The sequence below is a fragment of the Cyprinodon variegatus genome, unplaced genomic scaffold (assembly GCF_000732505.1).
Source record: "Cyprinodon variegatus isolate N-32 unplaced genomic scaffold, C_variegatus-1.0 Scaffold416, whole genome shotgun sequence".
Taxonomy (NCBI): Eukaryota; Metazoa; Chordata; class Actinopteri; order Cyprinodontiformes; family Cyprinodontidae; genus Cyprinodon; species Cyprinodon variegatus.
Genome location: NW_015150869.1, coordinates 433240 through 455107, shown reverse-complemented (window position 1 = coordinate 455107; position 21868 = coordinate 433240). Strand labels below are relative to the sequence as shown.

The following is a 21868-nucleotide window of genomic DNA, read 5'->3' as shown; positions in this document are numbered from 1 at the left end:
AAGACAAACTGTCAAATTTGATTAAATTAAATGTTTCAAATAGAAAATTACTCTACAGCATTAACTGCTACAACCCAACAGATAAAAACAGAAATGGCTAATGCCAACTTTAAAGGCCCACCGTGAACGGCGCTCCTCAGGCATCCCAGGAGAGGGAAAACATAAACTTAACCTGAAAGGATCGATGCGACTTTGTGTCATCGCAACAATAAACACAGTAAGAAAAAAACTGAAGAAACAAACCATTCACGATGGAATTTCATGAAGGTAGAAACCATTGAAAGGTGGATATGGTTTTCTCTATTGTAAAACACCATTTCCTCAGACTAATGGTTAAAAACTTCCTTCTACCATCTTCAGCCCAAGATTTTCCCAACAACATTCACGTTTTTAGTAAAGCTTGGTTTCATTTTGAATCAGTATACCACTCTCTCTCTCTCACACACACAGATTGAGCCTCTTCACTCCCTTGTGTGATACAACCAGAGAGAAATTAGAAATAACCACTGGTTGTCACTTTTACCAATCATTTTCTACTCGTTCTACATGCTGATGTTTGAGGAAATAAATCTTAGCTAAAAAAATCACAGCTAGTTTTTAATGACAAATAAAGCAACAATGTGAAGCAATAAATACAAGGGAACTAAAAGCTTCATAGGCGGCTGGCCAATAGAGGGCGCTAGGGCCTCTCCACACCCACCCAATGACCTTAAATAAGACATATAAAATTTTATTAAATAATTAAATTAAAATATTTTTGAAATATATTGATATATATTTTTTAGATGTGAAAGATACATATTTAATCATTAAAGACGAATAAAGCCGTTTTCATTTTTTGTCGGATTGGTGACATATTTCCGCCATAGGGCGCAAAAATCTTTGCCAATTGAGACTCTCGTTAAAAGTTGTACATGCATGTACACAATTCTAGTGCGGGTGATTGACAGGTCAAGTCATGGAAGTGAAAGAAAACTTATCGAGAGAAGCTGGAGGTGAAATCATTTGGACCTGATCAGCAGAACATCAAAATTAATCAGCAGTCCAAAGACAGAGGGAGACGGTACATTCGGTCATTTTCCAGGAGTTGTTTTAGCTAAAAGTCTTGGCTAGCTGCATTTAGCGAGGCTAAAGCTTTATTCTGCTTTCCTGCCTCCTTTTTGAAAAGTCAGGATCAGACCCAGCATTAATAAAGACAGCTAGGACTGATTTAAAGAACTTTTTAGAAAAGGCAAAGAAGAATGAACAATCTGCGATTCTCATGGAAAATATTATAACATAGTGTATTTTTTCTAGGTATTTGCTCATTTTCATAGTGGCTCTTAAAAAAACACATTCTCAGATAATAAACAGCTTTTATATCAGCTATATATTAAAAAATATATAGCTGAATAATAGATTCTCCATTTTTAAACTGGTACATTGATTTTTTTAGGTTTTTGAAACAATATTGGACCATGCAAAACACACATTTGCCTTCACAAAGCATCAGAAGGGCAAGATTTATGTACAAAATGTAAATGAAATTATGTTTTTGTTTTTCTAAAGTGTTTTTATAATGTTTTTTGTTGTTGGCATTCATATAAAACACTGGTGTGATAACTTAGTATAAGTTTGATTGGTTTGTGGTATACATCTATTTTGAATTTTATAGCCCCCCCTGGAGAAAACTCTACCAGCCGCCACTGTATTCTGTACATGGTAAGAGAAGGCAGGAGTCCCCAGAGAGAACCCCACACACACTGGGAGAATATGCAAACTCTGCAGAAAAACCTCCAGCTGGTTTTAAACCCAGAGCCTTCTTGTTCCAAGGCAAGTGTGCTACCAACAAAGGGAAAATCATTCAGAGATACAAAAGGATGTGTATTACCGCAAGTTATGTTGTTTTTCCCAAAATCATTAAATGTATTCAAACCTTTACATTTATCAGTTACCATTCAATCAATAGATAATCCACAAACGGCAGCACAAGCAAGAAAATCTACTCCTACCTTCTGATTCTTTTCTATTCCAACTAATGTCACATCTTTTCATACATGCAGAAGCACAGGCATACAGCCCCAATACTATATGAATAAGCACCCCTTAGCTGGTTGCAATCAGACAACAAGTTTCTTTTCAGCAAGCTGTTTGCATGATTTGGTTAGACATTTGAACATTTAAGATAACCGGTAGAGTTCAAGTGGTTGGTGTGCAGCTACAAACCTGAGCCAGTTTTCACAGATTCTCAGAGCATTCAGAGAGCTCATACCTTAGCCTTAAAATCCCTGCCAAGGAGTTTCAGTCTAAGAATGAGTCAACTTTTATCCTAATGAGGAGTGTGGTTGACCCTGTTACTAGCTGTGACACTGTCCTCTAAGGAGAAATCAACCGAATACAGAATAAAGACAGGATTAAAAAAAGCTAAGGGTGATTAATAGGGCTGAAACAATTCATTGGATTAATTGTGATTAATTGAATATTGAAATAAATCTATTTAGTAATCGAGAAATTGAGTATGGAGACTGCAAAACATGCCTTTAGGTAACAGAACAATCCAATTAGAGCAGTAATTATATCAAAATTGTAAAACAAAAATATTTTGCCCTTAAAATAACAAAAACGTCAATCTGTCAATATGCTCTATCAGAACTCCTCAAGTGGAAACGTTTTAGTTTCACCTGGTTTAATTTCATAAAAAAACATTCTTTAAGGAACCTTTGGCTATTAGATTATTAATCAATTAATCAAAAAAATAATCAACAGATTAATCAACTTACAAAATAATCGTTAGTTGCAGTTTTAGTGATTACCGATTTATAAATACAGCAGCTGCATTTGGCAAAATGACCAGAGGTAATAACTGAACTGGACAGAGAAGAGGCACCTGCTGCAGGCACAGTGAGAATATAGCCTTCAAAGATGTCAAGAAACAACTACAAAATCTAATCTACAAAATAAGAAAAGGTTCATTTTAACCATTTGCCTGACTTGCATGCTAAAGACTATGTGTGGGTTTAAATCTACCCATCACCCTGGAGACCCCATCTATTGACTCACAGTGATGGCAGCATCATGCTGTTGGGATACTTTTCCACAGCAGAAACAGGAAGAGTGCCTGGGAAGATTGATTGAGCTGAACACAAAATTAACATACAGGAAGAGAAAAATCAGTGCCAGGCTCAAGAAAGAAAGGTTTGGGTTGTTGCAAACTAACGTCTCTAAAAGTGTAGCAAGATCTAGGATAAAATGGCCTAGTCAAGATATAGAGCCAACTTAGAATTTGACAAGACCCAAAGGATGATTTGCACACATGTTCTCTGTCCAATCGGACTCAACAGATGATAAGTTTAACCTCTAGAGGTGCAAAACATAAAATATCATTGATATTTCTCCCACTTCACAATTATGCACTATTCTGTGGTCTAACCTTGAAAATCTTAATAAAGAACAGGAACGTTTGTTGTTCTGATATGACAAAAAGTGAAAAGATTTAATTGTTTGAAAACTTTTGTGATGTAAAATGAGTCTTTTAATCGTAGGAGTTGAAAGTTGTTGACTTGCTCAAACGAGGAAACTTCTTGCTCTCTCAATCAAGGGTCTTTTCTGAAAGTGTGCGTTGCTGTCAAGCATGTGAACAAGCGTGGGAGGAAGAGAATGTGGTCAAAGACGCCCCAAATCAAAGACATTCAAAGCTTGTGTGTGTGTGGTGTGCATTGAGAAGTGAGCTTTAGGTAGAAGAAAAGGAGAAGCAGACATTTGAATGTCATGCACACAAGTCTGAGAGAGACACCGCCAAGGCCAAGAGAGCCAGTCGAACGGGCGCATGAGTCAAAAACAACACGCTTTTGATGTCACGCGTGTGTGTCGACGTCACATGCTGCGTGTGTGCCTGCTGACGAGTGTCAGCTTCACCCCAGCTAAGGAGTTTAAATATAGCAAGTGGGCAGCGATCCCAGCTGACTTTAACAATGCCGGAGCTACTAAGACGACCATTCACGCCACATTAGCGCCATGAACGCCACTAACGCTGAAACCAGAGACGCGTTGAACAGAGGAAGGGAGGGAAGAGGGAAGGCCTTCAGTTCATGAAGACTCAGCCACCCACACTGGCCTTTGCCAAGAGTTGACTAGGGCAGGATTATGTGTGTGTGTGTGTGTGTGTGTAAGTGTGTGTATATGAGAGAGAGAGACATTCCTTTGTGAGTGGAATGCCAAAAAAACGAACAGAACAGAAGACAGACCGTCCTGGGCTAGCATGTTTCAGTGGAACTAACGAGCCCCTCGCTGCGCACGCCGGCCCCGCAGCTGTAAACTTCTTGCCGATTAGATAATCAGATCTGACTGGATGTTTTGTCAAAAAAAGAAAAAAAAAATGCTGCTTCTGCTTTGAAGCTACATGGTGGGCAGTGGGGAAGGGGACATGTGCCTGTATCCGAAAGGTCACAGGTTGGATCCTGGCAACAAACAAGATTTCAGTAAAACATGATGGTCTCCAGTCGGTTCAATTGTCGTTGTTAAAGTCTCTGACAGCGGGCAATCCCTTCCTATTAAACCATCAAATTCAGCCAAAGCCAGATATTTCCATATTCTGCATTCAAAGAAACTAAGCCGTTTATCCCACCACTTTCTGACTACAGGTTTACATACTTATCTTACTAATGCCTTTGAAACGGTTAGGTAAAGAAAAGTTCTTCCCAGCATTTAACGTAAATGGTTGGAATAACCTTTCTTCACTATATTAGCGTTTGCAGGCACAACCTAAAAAAAAAAATGTCCTTCGGTAAAATAGTCAACTGCCTTAAGTTGCCAGTTCCATCAGTTACATCTATAAACAACATGGGAATTTCCCTCCATCGCACCCATTCAGGAAGGAAGAGGGTTCTGTGTCCCAAAGATGATCATGTTTTAGTGTGATATTCTTGTTTTAACTTTGGAGCAAAAGCAAAAGGCATAGAAATGCTGGGGGGGGGGGGGTTCTTTATTAACAGCAAAATTAATCCTTTATCAACCAGGGCTGAGAGTACACTGAGTGATGAACAGGCAGTTAATTAGAAAGTGACACAAAACATTAAAAAAGCTATTTTCAAACACATTTATAGCTGGAAAGTCAAATTTTAAGCTCTATGGTGGGTTGAAATTGAAACCAAAGTGTTTGACCTTCATTTCATTTGAATGGTGGTGGTGGTGGTGGGGGATCTTGTTGTCAAGCACGGAGGTGGCATCATGATGCTGTGTGTGTGTTTTTGCTGAGTGACTGGTGAATTTCAGAAATATGGTTCAATGAGAAACATCTGGAAATATTGGTATGAAGTCTCAAAACAGACAAAGTAAAAAATGTAGCATGATTGCGATTTCTGTGTGGACAACTACTTAAGCGTACTGCTAGATCTGTTAAAGGTTAGCATGAGGAAAAACAAATTCGATGTTTTAAAGTCCAGATCTATTTTTTCTTTTTTTTTTGAATTTGTAGGGGCTAAAAAATAGCAGCAAAAATCACCCAATACAAACAGAACATAACAGTTTAAAAACTCAGTTCTACCAAATATCCTTGAAGGTGTATCAATTAATAATCATCAAGAAAAAAAGCTAAATTACTTAACATATATTTCTCCTTTTTGTATCAACCGAGTCTTATTTTGGTTCAAACTGAAATAATTTTGGCAATTATAACAGATATAAAACATAAAATGTGTGTATGTTAGTATGAATCAATAAAAGACACGGGACAAAAAAACAAAACAAAGATACCTGTTTTCAACTTTAGAAAAAAGTGCATCTCCTCAGATGCACTCAGAAGTTATAAGTAATATATAACGTCCAGGCTATTAAGGGATCCATATTGCTCTTCTTAGTCTGATGAGGATAAAACAGAAAAAAAACAACAACACCAATTTCTTCTCTATTAGCGCTGGATTCACAACACGTGTAATTAGCAAGTTCACACCTGCTGTCTGTGCCTTGTCAAATGTCACCTTAAGAAGATGAATGCACAGAAAAACATTTATTTAGGGCATCACATAGATATCAGTCTGATGAATCTGACAAATTATTATTCATTTCTCCACCAGATGAGAGGTCCAGTCTACTCATAGGAAATGTTATTGACACCTTTAGCTAATAGTGGTGAAGCCAAAAGGAAATAAAGAAATCTGTAAAAGTGGGTAGCAACAACTCTCGCCTTTTACCTAAGCATTAATAAAAACTATCATCTTTCTTAATGTTGAAAGCAAATCCAAAAAGCAGGTCCTCCAAATATAAGACCTACACATTCCTACTATCATACTCTTGATTATGTGATAACATGGCATAGTGAATGGTAAGATTCATTTTTTCAGAATAAAGCATTGAAAATCCTAAAAGTCATAATTGTCTAGTTTGATTTGACGTCCAATTTTAAAGTTAGTTTCTTATAAACCTCAGGAAAATGATTTATTGTAGATGAAAATATTTTACAGCAGTTGTATTTAACCAGCTCGATTACAAAGATGCTCATATCCAGAAAGCTTGAACAAGAAACTTCACCATTAGTCAGACAAAAAAAGTTGCTAAAAGAAGTTTTTTTTTCAGAAATAAACCTGATGAAACTAAAACTTTTCCACTTGAGGAGTTCTGGTTAGAGCATATTGATAGATGGAAAAGATTTTTTATCTCAAATGCAAAATATTTATATATTTGTTAACAATTTTGGTATAGTTACTGCTCTAAGTGGTTTGCTCTGTCAGCTAAAGGCATGTTATAGTCTGTATACTCCAGTTAACGATTAATCGATAACTAAATTAGTTGACAATTATTTCAATAATCGATTAATCACTATTCATCCGATTAATCATTTCAGCCCTACATGAATTTATCAACTTTGCACTCCTGACAGCTGGGCACCAGATTTTACATGCATCAAACCCAGGTGATAAACTTTAGTCACCAGTTATTTCTGGTTAATTTCCCCTTGCTGACATAGTAAATAAAAACATCTCTGTTTTGTTCATGTTTATCCGAAATATAAGAAAGATAGAACTCAACGTCACAGAGCTTATTGAACTTTATTTGGCTTTACCTGTGTATTACTCTCCTTTTCACTGCCCTCCCTTCTTTTAACAGTATAATTCTGGTAGAAACTTTATATACACTCATCTATGGTACTTTTATGAAGGAATGGTACAGTTTGAAATATTGTTGAAAATGCAAATTGAATTGGTTATCAGTTTTCTCCATTCCAAACCAGGGTCACAATTTCTTATAGATTACAACCAGACCATGTGCTTTTCCTTAACGACAACTTTCTTGCATAATTCTGGTAGGATTTTTTGAAAACTTATTAGTAGAACTGTTATATTTAAAGGGGCCATTCAAATCTTAACATTAAACTGTTTCATCCATTCTAACCTTTAAACGTGTATCTGAGGTCATCATGCTGTAGTAACAACAGAATTGTATCCAGGTTTGACCCACCTGACTCAAACTGGAGCCACATGCTTGAGTTTACACAAAGTTTTAATGATCAAATGGGAGGCAGACGGAGGAGTGAAGATTAGGAACACTTTACCAACTGTCAGGCATGTTGGTGGGAGGATCATGCTGAGGGTCTGTTTCAGTGACACTGTTCAGCTGGATGAGATGGACAACTACCATGAAACTAGCAGACGGAGGGCAGAAAGCTGGACACAACTGGGTCAAAAAAGGACAATGATCGCAAACAAATAGCCATTTAGAACAGATACAAACAGGCTAAAGGCTAAAGTTGAATTGCGGGTCTCCAACCACGGTTGTGACAACGGACCCCGAACCGAACATCTCAGAGCATCTTTGGAAATATTCTCTCACCTGCAGACTGAGCAGGCTGCTGCACTGCTGTGAGATTAGATGGGAAGAGGCAGCGGGTTCCATATGTCCGCTCCAGCCTCACTAATTCTTAGTCCATAAAACGCAAACACACACTTTCCATAATTACAGACTTGCCCTTATGTGGGTGTGTCTGAGAACCATTAGACCTCGGCACATTGTACTGGGATGCACACGGTCGAACAAGCTTAGGAAACTGTTTGAAAATATCAGCTGTACGCCAATCATCCCGCCTTAATCTTTTGGCGTTGACACGCTGCAGCCACCCCACCGTTACAAACAGCCTGCAACGAGTAAGACGAAACGCATTTCACAGTGAAAAAAGTTTATTTATGTCATTTTTAGCCTCATGCTGTGAACTTTACATCTCCAACAAAGTTGAGATCCTACAAACCGCAGCATTCATTAGTTGCAGGTGAAGCTGCATTCAAACAAGAACACACTTCAAAAGAACCTGTCTGCAGCACAGACCCTCCAGATTTCCCCCTCCAGGGATTTTTTTTAGATATATGCACGTCTGTGTAGTGATACCAAACAGCTCACTTGGCTTTCCTCGAATGCTCGCCTCTGTAGTGACTACATGGAGCCATCTAGCTGCAGCTCTGTTCTTCAGAGGGAAACTGGGGGAGAGGGATTGCAGACATCGCTCTCTTTCTTACCCCCTGCCCTGCTACAACCCAAGCTTACACACTGCCAAGAACTCACAATGTAGCATTAAAAAGGGGGGCTACTAAACAGGCAGCACTGTGTATCTCAGCTATTGACTGTTGTGTTTGCATACAAGCTGTCGGCATCAGAGACTGGGAAAGGAGCAGAGAAGGGACCAAGGCAAAACGGACGGTGCTGTGTCTTTAAGCAGTAATCCCTCCATTCTCTGAGCATTTGTTGCCGGCCATTTAATGGGCGGATCGGTATAATGTCCACAAGGACCGCTGGGAGATCCTGCACTGTTTGAAAAAAAAAAAAAAAGCAAGAAAAAAATCACAGCAGAGCTCTCAAATTGGGATTGGACCTGCCTGCACAGTTCTTAAATAACCAACCGAGTCAGGCTCGGAAAATTAAGGACGCCCTGATTTAGCATTTCAAAAGGGGAGGAACAGGGCTCATCTCAGCAACAAAAGGGATGACAATGTTGACATTCCCAACGCGTATCCTTTGGTGTTTTCCAAAGGAAACTGGAGATTGCCCACAGGGGTGGGTGGGTGTGGGGGTCTGATGTGAACGGGGAGCACACTGCACTCTTCATGTCTTCCCTACAACCTGCTGCCATCAAACACCGGCAATAAAATCTGATCATCCAAAGATCTGATCCACAGTAAACAGTGAGGCTCAGCCATCCTCCATATGTTACCACTGCCCCCTACCAACAGAGGATCACTGTAGCACTGCAAATAGGTTGGATCTATTCTATCTCCTGCAAGAAAAATAAAACATACACTTTAAAAATTATTTTTCTCTCAAAATATTCAATCTTACAAAAAATAAAATACTTTCACCAATATTGGCAGTATGTAATCAAAAAGACAATGTGAGAGTGATTTTCAGCAAACAGGTGGCTGTGATTTAGTACTTTTAACTCAATGGAGCTTTAGTTTTAAGATGATAATATGAAAAGCTGGAATATGAACTAGTGCTGCTTCAGAGCGAGGAAACTATAATGTTGCAACCCTGCTGCTGCTGGCCTGTCTTGCAGAACAACTTCCACCCGATAACAAACAAGAAAAGGAGAAGTTCTCTCCTCATGCAATGACCCCTCCTCCTCCACCAACGCCATTAAGTTTCTCAGCTTGTTTTTTGTTTTTAAACAAAATCTGAACTGTTTTCATAAACTTTCAGACTTCCTCTCCACTCATCCCGATCAGCTGTCACCAGCAGCCCCCAAACATGGAGCGGATGCTGCAGAGTACAAACTAAAGGTGGAAAACGTGCAGCGTGTGTTGCACCGTGCAGGTACATGCATAGTGTTTGAAACAGCAGCGTGCATGCCGGGTTCCTCACCGCAGTCAGGGTGCTGTTCCTCAGCTCCGTGCCGGACGCAGAGTCCGCGTCCTGATGCTGCTGCTGTTTGCTCTGCGGCTGCTTGCTGCCTCCACCGCCGCCAGACTTCTTGGTCCTGGACTCCAGGCTCCTCTGGTACAGGTGGGCAGTGTCCCTCCTGTCCAGCTCCAGGTGCTCTGAGTGCGCCTGCTGGTACCTGCTCTCGCATATGGTGTGGTGTCTCCGGCAGTCCTCTATACGCTGCCTCAGCCTCGCCACCACCGTGCTGTGTTTAGGGATGCCCACCGCTCCGCTGCCGCTGGCCGGGTTCATGCTGTTGTTGATGCAGATACTGCCGTTGGGTCCGACAGCGGGGGAGGCAAAGTCCCCCATCACCGCGGCGAGGGGCTGCTATTTTGGAGGAACTTTTGTTTTTTTTTTTCTGTTTTTTTTTGTTTCCACCTCCCCAGTCCGCCAACCCTCCACTTCTTTTTTTCTGTCTGCGAGCGACAAGCGGCCGAACACCGCGAGGGTTTAAAGGGCTGCGCACCGAGCGCGTCTCCGGAGCTTTACGCACACAGAAATAACCCGGCTGCAAAGCTAAGACAAACTCATAACTTTCATCAAACAATACAGCTGCTGCTGCCACGCTGCTAACAGCAACAATAACACCAACTCCACAGTATAAAGGTTAGTCCCCCCCCGGTCATGGAGCTGCAGACCGTCCCGCGGAGGAGCAGCAGCGGCTCCTGGAGCCGCTCTGTGCTCTTCTCCTTGGACAAAAAGTTTTGCTGCCTTAACCGAACAAGCTCAGGAGTTTCCAGGTGAACTTGCATCTCATAACGTTCCTGTTCCCTGAAAGAAATCCCGGCGATTTCATGCGTTGCCTTTAGTTGGTTTACATTTACAAAAAAAAAAAAAGAAACAAACAAAATATTTTTTTTTTTTTAAAAAGGAGCACAAGCGCCCTCGATAGACCGTTTGTGAAGCAAGTCGAGTTTAACGCAGACGGCGCTAAAAAAAAAAAAAAAAAAAAAAAAAAAAAAAAAGAAAACGCGGATATGAAAAGCAGGAGCGGAAGTGTGTAGTCAGTGGCTCCTGGCTGCCACCATCATCATAATCAGATCCACAGATTCACCATGCCAGCGGAGTGATATCAGGACAAGAGGGAGAGAAGCAGAGAGCGGCGGAGAGGAGCCCCGAAAACCCGGAGCAGAGGGCTGGAGAGTGGGACGACCTAAAAACGTGTTTACTGTTTACATCCGGACCGGAAGGCTCAACGCGCACCGTGAAAATTAAAGCGTCAATAAAGAAGAAAAAAAAAAAAAAGTCTCTCCCGCTATCAGGATTGTTTCCCCCTCTCCCTCAGTTCAATTAAAATATATATTTTTTTTTCTTAAAAATGATTGTTTGACTTTATTGATCTCACAGTCAGAGGCGTAGCCTGAAATTTTTTATAAGGGTGCCCTGATAATAAGAATGTAGACTGAGGGGGGGGCACCAGAACCTCAGGGTCAGCCTACTCTGATCCCTAGCAAAACATCCATATTTTATATTTCTAAATAAAGACGAATACTTTCCTACAGCCTTTGTTAACAAATAGATGCATATATTTAACCCTTTATAGGGTGCTCAGTGAAATCCTTTGAAAAAAAAAATCAAGCCAATAGTGTTATTGGAATCCAGGACAAGACCTTATTACCTTTGCAATATGCAAAAAATATGGATTTTTTTTTTTATGGCAAAAATTGTAACAAGAAACGCCAACTTGCGCGAATATATTAAGAAGAATAAGAAAAGTGCTTCTATAACAAATTCACGAAAAACACGCTGAGTGAAAAGAAGAGTGTGAAAGAGAAGAGAGTGAAAGAAAAAACTTTTTTTTTTGGTCCAACATAACCTTGAAGACATTAATGCTGATACTGGCACTTAAATTTTTTGTTTATAAACCTAAATATCATTGTTAAAGCTACAGTGTGTAATTTTCAGCGACATCTAACGTCCAGACTGCAGACCGCAGCAACATGAACATCTCCCCCCCACCGCTTCCCCCCCCAACAGTACGGCGAGCGTTACGGGACAAAATGTCTTCCACGACGTCCGCATCACCTACCTTCTCAAGTGATGAGGTTNGTATATCCCTGTAATTATTACACACTGTAGCTTTAACTAGGCTTTTTAACTTTTTACACTGGAAAAAAAACCCAAATCTAGTCATTTTTTTCTTAAAACTAATGATACAACAAGGGTTTGCAAGTGATCAAAAATGGTAACTTGCACAATAGAGGGTTAAACATCTGTAATTTCTAGATAAAAAGTATAGTGGATAAAACTCGTTTTTTTAGTTCTGGGGCGTAAATCAATCATTATTGTTATTATTTACCTACTTGTATGAATAAACATTCTGCATAAAAATGATATTTATAAGCACTAATATCTACATAAATTGATTATTTAATAATTTTTTATTTAAGTTGTTATTTACCTTTGATTTCACTGAGGAATCCTAGATGACTTGCAGAGACACATCATTTTCTCTTTACCCCATATGACAAAAAACTTAGCTCAGAAAAGAGCATGAATTCTGTACTTATCATCTTTGATGTTAGTATAGTGATGTGTATAATTAACCACAAAAAATTTAAATGTTTTGAATATTCCACTTGAGAGTTTTACTGTTGTCACTGTCTGTATTAGAGGGGTAAAAAATGGTAGGGGTGGCCAATGATTGGCTAAGGATGGCCCCCTGGCCCCCCATCTAGCTCTGCCCCTGCTCACAGTGGAGAAATGTACCCCTTACATCAGTATTGTTTCCAAAAAAGACAGCTTTTTTTTTTTTTTTTTTTTGTAGGATCATTATAAAGGATACTTCACAGGGTGTTTACATGGGTATTTATATAGATGGATTTATATAATTTTTTTTATATTTATATATATATATTGCACAGGGTATCAAATAGTAATTGTATATTATATATTGCACAAGTTGTTGCTGTTGTAGTGTCCCATTGTAGAGTCTGGTACAAAATTTTGAATAAAATGTGCCAAATTTTGTACAAAATGTAAAAGCTACTCATGTGGAAGACATGAATTACTGCATGAGAACAAACAGTGGAGGAATTTGGTTACTGTATAACTTACACTCAAAGCCAACACATCTTCCAGCACACATGGTTTTAGCAGCCATTCTCCAATCACTTAGCTGCACTTCTATTACAGGTTTACCTACAAAGTAATAACAGTCTCCATCCTACTCGGAGTATTATAACACTTATTCCAAAACTAGGCACATACTCTTTACTGAAATTTGGAGAACTTGTTATATGCCTGCTAAATTACTATGAAGTAATTGCTTTAATATTAATAATGAAGGAAGTCTTGGACTCAGTTAATGTTGAGACGCAGTAGGCTTTTTGAGAAACAGGCTCATCTTTAATAATATTAGTTTTAGATGACCTAGATTGCTCTTAATTGGTACTTGATGATAGCTTTAGTCTCTTATTGGTTTTCCATCAGGCATTTAGGAAGACAGAACATGAATTTATTTATTTTTTTGTTCTTAAAAAGTACTCTAATACTATAATGACAATAGCTCTATTAAAATAAGAAATGGTCGCTTCCCTAGATGAAGCCTGAAATTTAGTATTCATCAAGACTTTGTCATCTTACAGTATTTATTCCTGTGTTGTACATAAATTGTTAAAACTCATATCTGTACAGATACATAAGAAGGTCATCATTATCCAGCCAGCTGATGACACTACAGTTTTTATTTATTCAAAGTCAGATCTCTCTTGTCTTAGGTATGGTTAGTGATTTCTGGTAGCATCCTATAAGTTTAAAAATATGAATGAAAGACTTTTCAGCAAATGTTATATGTAATAACTCTGGTAATAAGAAGTCACAAATTAATCCCCAAGAATCAAAACTGAAGATGCTCCTCTAACTTTGCTTCAATTATACAAAACAACAACAAAAACTTAACTAATGGCTGCAGAAGGATTTTTTCTCTAAAAAAGACTACTAATCCCAAAGGCTGAGGGGATATCCAGATTGATTGATGCTCTATAAAATAGCTAAAGATATTGACCGTAGGCTTGCATATGGAATTATTTAAAAAAAACAACAACAAACAAAAAAAAACTTTTATTTACCTCTAAATCTTTTAAAATCAACTGGGCTAAATACTTTATTAAGAATCCATTCTCTATCTGAAACGTTATGCCATATCATGTTTTCACTTGTTTTCTTACCTTTTAAAAAGTAATTACAGTGCTCAAAAACTCTGAACCTTCTTCTTTCCATGAGTCTCATCAAGACGCACAAATTTACTTACTTCACAAATACCTTATCTGGAGCAATAGAAATATTTTATTTGAAAACATGTTACTTTTCTGCAAGACCTGGGTTCAAAATGAGGACCTACTGGTGGCTAAGCTAGTTAATTAGGAGAACGACTGCTTAGCTACAAATAATTTATCTCACAATATAACTCCCCAATCAGTTCTTGGAAATTCTCAGTGGTATTTGATGCCATATCCTCGGGAACTCTAATACTATTTGAAATACCAAAAAAATCCTTTTTAGAGGAAGTTGGAAACAAAAATAAGAGAGTACACTGTTTATTCCAATAGGCGATAAAAATGATATATATACATATATATATATATATACATATATATATATATATATATATATATATATATATATATATATATATATATGCATTTTGTTTTCCACTAATTGAAATGTCTTTAAATACACAAAACATGAAATCATCAAGCTGTAGTAAACAGATAAATGGAGGCAAAAGATGTCTTTCAGTCATCAATGCACACATTCAACGACACACAGGAGCTCATTCAAGCTGGGCACCATTTAATTCACAACATCTGTCCCATCAACGTAGAATCAGAAACAGAAATACTTTAATAATCCCATTACTCCATCTGTGACTATAGGACCAGTTTGATATAATACAATTTCATACAGTATATAAAGGGGAGTCCCCGCTCCATCTCGCCATCAATTTGGGGGTCCTTAGCCTGGAAAACGTTGATTTAGACAAGTACTCAAAATTCGTATCATGACTAGAAACGTGTCACATAAACAGTTATTATTGTTAGTATTTTAATTAGACTTTCAGCCTGTCATAAAGCGAGGACAGATGGACCCAGTATTCAAGGAGACAGTCAGTGGGCAAGTACAAAACGTTTATTTAATGAAAAACAAACCAAAAGGGGAGCTGCTAGGATCTGTGGCACATGGCAACTGCAGGTGGGGGGCGGGCACCGCCTCATCTCAGACACTCTGTTAGTGGGAGAAACACAGGTAAGTGATCACGATCATCTGACAGAAGATGATTATCTGAGTTGGTAACTTACCTGGTTTAACAGTCCAGTCCAAGAGTGTCCCCCAGTGCTGCAGTAAAACAAATAATAATCTGGCCCCGAATGCTCAGGCTGAACAGAAACAGGTGAGAGGAATAAATTATAATTGAGGCAGGGAGGGGAAACAACAGGTGAAAGAACTAACCAATTAAGGGAGAGCAAATTGGCCAGATCATGACACAGCTTGATTATTAATGGTTATAGTTATAATATTAGAATTCAGCAGATAAAAAAGAAGGATAATGATCATCATGAAGCTACAGAAAAGCAATCAATTGTTTAAAAGCCAAATAATTTTGTGTAAATAAAAATAAATATATATCTGCCAAGAATAAAGAAATCCAAATAAATAATTTTTCTTTTTTTTTCATATCTCATTTTTCACCGTAAAGCTTGCAAAATACAAAAGAGAGCAGTGTCAAAGTAATAAAAAGCCCTAGGGCAATTTGGAAATTGGACATAAAAAAATGTCACGTTTTAAACTCATAAAACACAGTAGAGTGCAAAAAGCAATAACACCCAGAGGGGGGGAAAAAAGTTTTAGATAACTGTGGGTGCAGAAAAACCATACATTGTCACAGAGTTGACAGACAGGACTGGCTGCAAGTTTCTCTAAGAAGCACAATTTACACTAAATCTAAATATTTTAAATTTATTTAGCTTGACTTTTCCATGTTTGCATTTCGTGTACTAATTTTTTAGAACTTACACCAGCTTCACCTATTGAACAGGAAAACACAAGGTGTTGCTTTTAGGGCAGGGGAAGTGCGCAGCTGACCATGTAGGTCAGGCTTGGAGCTTGCTGGTATTTATCCTGATTCCTCTGGCAGAGCTCTGACTCTGAGCACATTCTTTAAACAAAAGGACATTTTGTCTTTCTTTTTTTAGGGGGAACATTTGGAAAATTATTTATGAGAAAAGCATGCTAAGATAAACAGAACCTTCAATTGAGCGTTATGAGAAAATTTTAAACATCATTACATATTTATTATTACTACTTGAACCTTCTCTTTTAGATTTGTAAATGTTGTCTGATCATCTTGTTTCAACCCCTTGGACAGAGATAATTCTCTCTTCCTTCACTCTAAGGATTGATTGGAAAAGGAACCAGTCTAGTTGGTTAAACCAATGTATTGGTTAGATTAGGCAATATATATCGGCCAGAAACTGACCAAGCTATTGGTTTCTCATCAACCAATTTATTTGGTTAATTCTAACAGTTTGTTGTAGTGTAGTAAGTGATAATTATGGACCTAGAGAGCAATTACAATGATGTTTAAATGTACATCATGCAAATATTGGTGTTAACCTTGGTAGTAAGATTAATATTAACTACTATTAAAATCAACAAAGGGTTGGTGGTTCACCCCCTGTTCATGGCTTTAATACTGTTAGAGGTATAGTGGAGGATGTTCTATTTCCGGGTGGATCATCTAAATAAGTGGTCCTCCTAATTCTCAATCATTCTGGTGATATGTTCGAATAAGGCCGTCCTACATACTCGTCCCCATTTTTACTTATCGGTGGTGAGTCTGACATAGTGGAAAATTGCAAATCTTCTTTTGGAAAGTAAGCTTGTATGAGCGATGCAAACAGCAACTTTTAAAGAGAACGTGCATGAGGAGAAATGGGCTTGTGAATGCTCTTTAACAGGCGTTCCCTCTCGGGACCGGGTTCAGGGTTGTGCATGTGCTTTTTTTTTTTTTTTTTTTTTGATAGGACAAGTCTTTTTGAAAAACAAAATGTTAGTTCAAAAATAAAACTAAATTGCAGCAGTGTGGCGGAATTCCCTCTCTGCATTGGGACCTCTTCTAATAATGTAGATGTTGTCATGGTTTTAAAATAATTCACATGATTTAAGAAATGCTTTCTTATCGTACAGTTAAATAGTTTCACACATTGTGGGTAGTTTAATATACTATTTGAGATCAACTGGAATCTAAACAGAGAATTTAAGCTTTATAAGAAATTCAATGTCTTAAAAGTTGTGATTTTGAGGGTATTAACTTTAAACTTTTAAATCCATTGATGACCTTAACATTTCAAGTCACAAGTGACATGAATTGGGATTTAATCCCCTTTAATCCCTTTTATTTATTTAAACTGTGTGTTAATAAGTGAAACAGCAAATAGATCTATTGTAGCTCTGGAGGAGCTTTTAAAGGTCCAAAGCCTGGGGAGGGGGATCTGCTAAGATGGCACATTTTGTCGAATCTCAGCTTTCAGACATTTAATATGTTTGCTCTACCACTAAACATACAGCACAACCATTTGTCATGCATTACACAAACCTGGCCTTTCAAGTAAGAGTGAAGAAGTCTGAAGAAAGCATGAAATGTTTTGCTCTGGACAGAAAAGACCAAAGCTGGACGTTTGGAGTAACGCAGCACCATGTGTGTGGAAGGAAACTAGCACTGCATGTCACTAGAGCTGCATCTAACAATCAATTTCCTTATCGATTAATCTGTTGATTATTTTTTTGACTAAAAATCGGATATCGGATAATTCCCTTAAAGAAGATTTTTTTTTACAGAATTTAAATGAGGGGAAACTAAAACCTTTCCACTTGAGTTTTGGATAGAGCATATTGATGATTGATATATATTCTTTTTCATCTTAAATGCAAACTGTATTTTTTTTTTTTTACTTACTCTAAGTAGGTAGCTCTGTCAGCTAAAGGAATGTTTTAGAGTCTCTATTCTCCAGTTAAAGATGAATCAATTACAAAATTAGTTGACGATTATTTCAACACTCGATTAATCACGATTTATGCGATAAATTGTTTCAGCCCTACATGTCACCCTGAACACACCATCATGTAACGTTACAGTAGGAGCGTCATGCTCTTGGTATGGAGAGGCTGTTTAAACCTGATGAGAGAATGGATGGAACTAAATACCATGAAATATTGGTGGAATCTCTTAGCGTAACAGACTTTCCACTGATGGCAGCTCATCTCTACAGATGGATGGTTTAGACTGAAGCATATCCTGGTATTAAAAATACCCAAAAGTTCTGATCCATATCTAAATCAGTTAAAAAAAGGCTTGAGAAAGGGTATCAAAGACAATCTTGTGACAAACCTGAACAGATGTTCAGCTGTTTTGCTAAGAAGAATCGACAGTGATTCTAGTCTCTAGATGTGCAGAGCTGATAAGAACTAGAGGCTGTGATTGCAGCAAAAGGGCTGACTCACGGGGATCGAGTTATATTAAACACCACAATTAAAATTTTCTTTTCTAAATTATTGTAAAAAAAACCAAAACTTACTACTGCCTTTCTATATCTCAGTTCTCTTTTGGCCGGAGTTTTTGGAGTTTATGGTAGCAAAATGTGGAAAATTCTAAACACTATGAAGGCATTGTAAAAACAGTCAAAAGAAATGTCCTAAACTTAGAGTCGTTGTTTCCATATATGTTCAAATGGCTGCTATTTTCCCCCTGTCATCATGCACACATGTTCTTATGTGTCCATGATACGTTTCCTCCGTGTTATATCACGTAGCCGAACAGTTCCCCCTCTCCTCCATCCATGACGTGCCATTCTCTCTGTCATTTTTATTTTTATCCGCTGTGTCAAGTGGGAGTTCTGAGCTCTATCCCCGACTGTTCGGGCCATATGTGCCCGCCTGTCTCTTTCTAGCCATCCCACCAACAAACACACACATTTTCACATGCTGCCGTTCACCCGCTTACATTCAGCCCACTGACAGACATAAGCATGCACACAGTCACACTGTCTGCGTGGCAATTAAACACCAACAGAATGTGTCTGTGGCTCTTATTCACATAGTTTTCCTGCTTCCAAAGCTTAAAGTTTCAGGGATTTTGGGGTGGATACTTCAAAATAAATGCAACCACAAAGGGGCTCTCTATCATCCACAGGTTGATTAACATCTCTGATGACATGGATGTCTTTACTTTTTTCCCAGTCCTCCTACAGTGTTTTTGGTGACATAAATTATTTGTGTCGAGATTGTACCCAGGAAAAAAAACCAACAAAAAATGAAACTCCCACAGTACTAAACTTGTAAACTAACCCCGTCTCCAAACAATTAGACCAAACCACCACAAAATGTAATCTGCTCATGGACACAAAAAAGAAGAAGCTTTAAAGATGTTGTAGAGAGTCTAATGAAATGTCGTTCTCTTTTAACAGCATCCATATGGAGTTAAGATATGTTGTTTAATGAGTTGGAAGTATTAAAGGTATAGTGGAGGATTTTTGCAAATTTTTGAAAAGACCTACCCTCTCAACTTTAAAAATAAAAGAGCACATTCACAAACCTGTACCCGCTCCCAAGAGGGAACGCCTATTAAACGTGTTTGAGAGCGTGCACCAGCCCATTTCTCCTTGTGCACGCTCTGTTTAAAAGTTGCTGTTTGCATCGCTCATACAAGCTTACTTGCTGGAGATCGGCCTGTTTTCCAGTGTGGTCCTGTTTCTCTGACCGTGACTGAGTGGATGTGCTCTCTTCGTCCTCTGGCATGGGAGCTGGCTAGGTGCTCGTCGCCTGGCTCTGTGTTTCCTGGACGGGGCCTCCTTTTACAGCTGCTTTTTGTGTCTCTGCTTCTGTCTCTTTGAACCCCAGTCGGCCTCGGCAGATGGCCGCTCACACTGAGCCTGGTTCTGCTGGAGGTTTCTTCCTGTTCAAAGGGAGTTTTTCCTCTCCACTGTCGCTACAAGCATGCTTAGTGAGAGAGATTGTATTTGAGTCAATGAGTCAATGAGTCAATGAGTCGATGCAATCAACTGGTTTTCCTTAGATAGAAAACTTTCATCAATTTGACTGTATGATCTGGTTGAACTGTAAAGTGCCTTGAGATGACATGTGTTGTGAATTTGGCGCCATATAAATAAACTGAATTGAGATTGAATTGAATTACTTTCCAAAAGAAGATTTGAAACATTTCCACTATGTCAGACTCACCACCGGTAAGTGAAAATAGGGACGAGTACATTGGACGGCCTTACATAAACGTGTCACCAAAATGATTGACTAGTAGGGGGACCACTTATTTTGATGATCCACCCGGAAAAAGAACATCCTCCACAATACCTTTGATATTAGAGCGAAAAATAAGTGAAATCATTTATTATCAGACTGGGAGGTAGTGGTGTGAGTGTGGATGTACGTGGATTCCTACAGGGTTGTTTTTTTCGTTAGCCATGGGGGGTTGGTGATCATGTGACCCTGAGCCTGCTAGATTGACCCATTGATCCTCTGTGTGTTAAAGAACAGCTCTGTTGACAGGTGTGAAGTGATGGTTCGGTCTCCGGTGCTCAGTCTATCATGGTACCATAGGAGGCCAGTTAGTGAATTCCCTCACTACTAATTCTTCCACAGTCAACTCTCATTGGTTTGAATATGAAGGAGTGATTAGGAGTGACAGCAACTCAGCCACAAAGTGGTAGGCCTCCAAACCTCATGTTACCTGCTGGTACGCTTATGAATAGTGTGTTGAAAGTTTTAAGCAATGGGTTTTCTAAGCCAAGCAGCTGCCATCCAAGCCTTAAATCACCAAATTTAAAACAGTGGAGACAGGTTTTATAATGCAGAAGTTTCCAAACATTCCAGCTTCTGACCCTGCAAATGATACCAGAGTCAACATGACCCCCGCTATTGGTTAAATGTACAAACATTTCTACAAAACAAATTAATCACAAGTTTAATTGACTTTGTTACAAACAGCATCAGCAACCAAAAAAAAAAAATATATATGGTTTGGAGGGATAGTCAGTTTGTTGATAGGATGTTAGGCTGGATGTCCTACAGGAGAAGAAAGAGGAGATTTATGGATGGAGTTAGGGAGGACATAGAGGGAGTTATTGTGACAGGTTATAGGGATACTTGCTGTGATGATTACTGATGATTAAAAGCCAAAGGAAGAAGAATCAACAATTAATATGGGTTTGTCTGTTTTTAAGTGATTCTTTTATATCTTTAGGCACTTGAACATCAATATTTATTGTTTAGTTTAATTTCTATAGTAGATCTCAAGTCTCCATATGGTATATTATGAGAGATTGCCTTCCAGTCAATGAGTCGATAAAATTAACTGGTTTTCCTTAGATAGAAAACTTTGAATCAATTTGACTGTATGATCTGATGAATTGTAAAGAGCCTTGAGATGATATTTGTTGTGAATTTGCGCTATAGAAATAAATTGAATTGAATTGATTGATGACCCACATTTTGGATGAAAGGATATAGAGTGAATAATAATCTATCTTTGCTTTGCAATTCAGTACACTATCCTGGCAGCTGCTAGGAGAACGGTACCCATGCTTTGTGTTGAGGATGAGGTTGGCTGCAGAGGGGGTCATGCTGAGGGCTACCTTTCAGGAGTTGGTCCAAGTCTGATAGTTTCATGATGGGATTGTTTTGGTAGATTAGGAAATCTAACTTTAAGGGAACTGCTTTGTGCTCACCTTTACATAGAGCGAGATCCATAAAGATGCAAATGAGCACATCAGAGGAACTTATCTGGTCAACAAAGAGTCCTGAGCTCAACCTCATAAAGACATTTGGGATAGAAAATTGTGAATGTTGAGTATTCCTTCATTTCAGTTACCGATCTTTCTCTATGTATTTTGTTTAATTCTGGGTCTGAATGCTGCCTGATTTAATTATGGTAGTCTTGAACGTTATAAACTTTTTTCTACCCCACTAAGATTCA

At 38.4% G+C, this 21868-nt stretch overlaps 1 protein-coding gene across 1 annotated transcript in view; it reads right to left on the bottom strand.

Annotated features, from left to right (window-relative positions):
• The window catches only part of maml3 (mastermind like transcriptional coactivator 3), a 135602-nt gene extending 125411 nt beyond the window's left edge, over positions 1–10191 (bottom strand). Inside the window, exon 1 of the mRNA XM_015388204.1 lies at positions 9820–10191. Within this exon, the coding sequence (XP_015243690.1) occupies positions 9820–10191 (372 nt within the window). The remainder of the gene's footprint in view (positions 1–9819) is intronic.
• Positions 10192–21868: the final 11677 nt, after the last annotated feature.